General features: G+C 68.7%; 1 protein-coding gene across 1 annotated transcript; it reads right to left on the bottom strand.

Annotated features, from left to right (window-relative positions):
* Positions 1 to 1,410: 1,410 nt before the first annotated feature.
* ZC3H10 (zinc finger CCCH-type containing 10) lies at positions 1,411 to 3,550 on the bottom strand. The gene has a single exon (XM_006035212.3). The coding sequence runs from the start codon at positions 3,224 to 3,226 to the stop codon at positions 2,066 to 2,068; it is 1,161 nt and encodes a 386-aa protein (XP_006035274.1). The 5' UTR covers positions 3,227 to 3,550; the 3' UTR covers positions 1,411 to 2,065.
* Positions 3,551 to 3,662: the final 112 nt, after the last annotated feature.

Below are 3,662 nucleotides of genomic sequence, written 5' to 3'. Positions count from 1 at the left end.
CGCGGGAGCCGAGCCCGGCCGGGTCTGCCCCTGTCCCTGCAGCCCCTGCCCCGTTCTGCAGCGGTCGCAGCCCGACCCTCGCCAGGCCCCGGGCGTTGCAGCAAGGAGAGCTCCCCGGCCTCGCCCCGCCAGCGCCGTCCTTCACCATTTCCAGGCAGATCAGCACCTACAGGGCCCAGCCCCCCCCCCGCCCCTTATCTCTCAGCATCTGGCTGGCAAGGGGGGGGCGAGAACCGCAGCCCAGTGCCACCCCCGCCGGAAGCCCTGCCCAGGGCCACGAGCCAAGCCGCCTTTCCTGCCCGCTGCAGCTGCTGGGCCCCAGGGACCAGCCATGGGTGCAGCGGGGGAAGGATGTGGGGTCTCGGGGCGTGGGGGGCGCAGCTGGGGCCACCCAGGGGAGACAAGGGCAGCGAGGTGGAGATGCAAACCAGCCCACCCACCCCAGGCTGGCAGCTCTGAATCACCCCCGTAGGACACAGGTGTCCTGGCTCTCAGGGGGGACTGGAGCCAGATGCCCTCGTCCCAGTGCCCAGAGGCAGAGCAGGTGCCATGTCCCCACCCAGGCCACGCTGCCAGCTCAGGGCAACCCCAGGAGCTGCCTCATGCTCTGGGCACGTCCCTCCACCTGCCCCGGCCCCTTTGCTCCTCCAGCCACAAGGAGCAACCTCTCTCCTCCCTCTGCGAGCCCCGAGCAGGGCCCTGGTGCCTGCTCCGCGTTGCCAGGCTGCAGCCACTGGGTCACAAACAAGCCCGTGGCTCAGAGCCAGCTCCAGCAGACGGAAGGGCCCAGCGCCGCCTGCCTGCAACCACCGGGGCCAAGGACCGGGGTGCTTTGCTCCTGTCCCCGTAGGCAAGGCTGGTGCAAGGGCTGATGGCAGCACCTGGACGCCCCGACCCATGATGCCCTGGCAGGGACCAGGCAGCCAGGAGATGCTGGTGTCAGGGCAAGGGGGTGGAGCTGGCACTGGCCGAGCCCCAGGCAAGGTCGAGACCTGGAGCAGCTGTGCCGTCCAGGGCCCAGCCCGTACTGGGGACCCCATGCCCTGCAGAGGCACGGTCAGGGTGTGGAGAAGGCGCCCAGCCACAGCGGGGGGGGGAGCCATCGCCTCATACTGAGCCGGGCTGCAGCCCTTGGGGTACACAGGGCCCTGGGGTCTCTGCAAAGGTGGCCCTGGAGAGCAGAGGGCTCCTCTCTCCAGACCCCTACAGTCGCTCCTGGCTGGGAAGGCCAGACTGGGAGTCACCCACTGGGGAAAGCTCCTTTGCACACATCTGCTCCAGCCCAGTGCTGCCACCTGGAGGGGCAGCATCACCCCCCCCCCCCCCCCCACAGCCCGGGGGGGCGGGGAGTGGAACCAAGGCGCTGGGCAAGCCAGAAGCAGGGGCCGAGACTAGGCCAGGGGCCAGGGGCAGCTGTACACAAGTCTTTTTTAATAGCTGAAAACTTTACAGGATATTGTAGACCTAAAATGCTACTGTACAGAGCGGGCATCCGCCCTGCCGGCCCCCGGCTGCACCGGGCCGAGTCCCCCAGAGCCAGGGCCGGACAAAGAACAGAGGGAGACACCCGGCAGGGGCTGGCGGATGCCCAGTCGGGGGGGCCAGTGCAAGCAGCAAGCGGCGCCACAGAGACCCCCTCCAGGCCCCCCGCACAGAGTGCCCGGAGCCTCCCATGCCCCAGTCTGATTGCACTCCTCCAGCTGCCTCCTGAGCCCACCTGGTGCCGAGCAGGGCACCCCGTGCCCCCGGCTCTCATGTGCAAGCAGGGGCAGCCCCGCCTTGACCCCAGCAAGGGGCACACGCAGCTGTGGGGGGGGAGGGAGGGGAGAGGCAAGGGGTACACAAAGGCTATGAGGTCACTGCCCCCCTGCCAGTCCTGGGTGTTAACCCCTTCATCCCTGAATGCTGCTGCCATGTGCAGGCCACACGTGGCCACTGGGGTTCCCATGACCCGAGACCGAGCCCCATCACGGGCACTCGGGGCAGCATCTCATCTCTGCGGGGGGTCCTGGCGTCACCAGACTCCGCTGGGTCCTCTCCATTCCCGGTGCCCCGAGGGCACGGGCTAGTGCGGCAGGGCTGTGATGCGCATACTCTGCGAGGCGATGGGATAGGTCACCATGGGCGTGGTGGCGTGGCTCATAGTGATGGCCCCCAGCGGCTGCGCTATGGACACAGCCACGGGCGCCACTGAGACAGCAACGGGTGCCATGGACACGGGGGGCGCCATGCCCTGCGCAATGGTCTGGGCCAAGGCGGCCGAAAGTGGGGCGATCTCGGGGTTGAGCGGGGGTGCAGCGTTGGTGGGTGGTGCTGCCTGGGCTCCGGCCGGGGCCACCAGCTCCTGCTGGGTGACGGGACGCGGCTGCAGGGCCTGGCTGCTGAGCGTGGTGTGGGTCTGGGCAATGCTGTGGTTGTAGTTGGTAACGGTGCCCACGGTAGGCGCCAGGGGCTGCTCGGTGGCAGCAGCCGTGGAGCTGAGGGTCATGACCTTGGCCTGGTTGCGGAACTGGGCGTTCTGCTCCAGCAACACCTCGTTGGTGGCCATGAGGTTGCTCACCTGTTTCTTGAGGTCCTCAACCCGCTTGCGCAGCAGCAGGTTCTCCTCCTCTAGCAGCCGGTGCTCCACAGAGCGGGGGCTGCCGAAGCTGTACTCATAGGTCTCGAAGTGGAGCCCGTCCACACGGCGCCGCTTCAGCAGCGGGTCATGCTCCTCATCGTACAGCGCGTCATAGGGCTCGTAGCGCCGTCCGCCCGGCGCCAGGCCCTGCTCCCGCCCCGCCCCGTACTCGAAGTCCCGCTGCAGGTGCTGGAACTTGCACTTGGCCCCGCGCTGGCAGTCACCCTTCAGGAAGTCCCGGCAGATGGGCACCTCCTCCTTGCTGTTGGGCAGGTCGGCAGGAGAGAGGCCCAGGCCAGCAGCCACCTTCTGGCGGAGGCGCGGGGGCAGCTCGCCCGTCTTCTTGTAGCAGTCCTCGTCCTCCTTGGTGCCGTGGATGAAGCGGCAATTGAGGCGGACGCACTCCTTGTTCTGGAAGTCGTGGCAGAAGATGAACTCGTTCTTGCGCACGCCCAGATTGGTCACCTCGCTCATGTCGGGGTGGCGGAAGCGGCAGCGCTTGCCGCGCTTGCACACGTTGCGCAGGAAGTCCCGGCAGATGTCGTCCGAGCCGGTGCCCGCCTCGTCGCTGCTGCTGCCGTTGGTGTAGTTGTCACGGTCGGGCATGGCTGCGCCCCCCGGCAGCCACGCACTCCCTCCCTCCCCCCTCCCCGCCCCGGCGGGTGGTGTCAAGCTGCCCGGGCGCTGGAAGAGAGCGAGGAGAGAGGCAGGGATCAGACACGGGACAGGAGCAGGCCGAGCTGGCCAGGCCCTGAAGACACATGAACCCTGCTTGACCCTGGGGAACGGGGCCAGTCACGGCCGCCCCCGGGGATGGGCTGAGCCCCACTTCCAAGCACATGGACTCAGCTGACAGCTGCCTCCGCCAGGCACCAGCTCCACCAGCCACAGCTGCCGCCTGCGGAGCCCCAACCCCCCCCGCCTGCTGCTGTGGCTACTTCGGTGCCAGCGGCCCTGGGGCCCCGGTGCTACTCCTGCCCCCGCCTGGCCCAAGGGGCCTAGAGCCAGCGTGGACCCCCGGACCCCCCACCCCGCCGGGCTT

This window comes from Alligator sinensis, unplaced genomic scaffold, assembly GCF_000455745.1.
Source record: "Alligator sinensis unplaced genomic scaffold, ASM45574v1 scaffold1065_1, whole genome shotgun sequence".
NCBI lineage: Eukaryota > Metazoa > Chordata > Crocodylia > Alligatoridae > Alligator > Alligator sinensis.
This window is presented reverse-complemented; position numbering and strand designations above follow the sequence as displayed.

What these genes read in the sequence shown, in the direction of transcription:
- ZC3H10 (XM_006035212.3), bottom strand. Translation starts at nt 3,226, where the DNA reads ATGCCCGACCGTGACAACTACACCAACGGCAGCAGCAGCGACGAGGCG.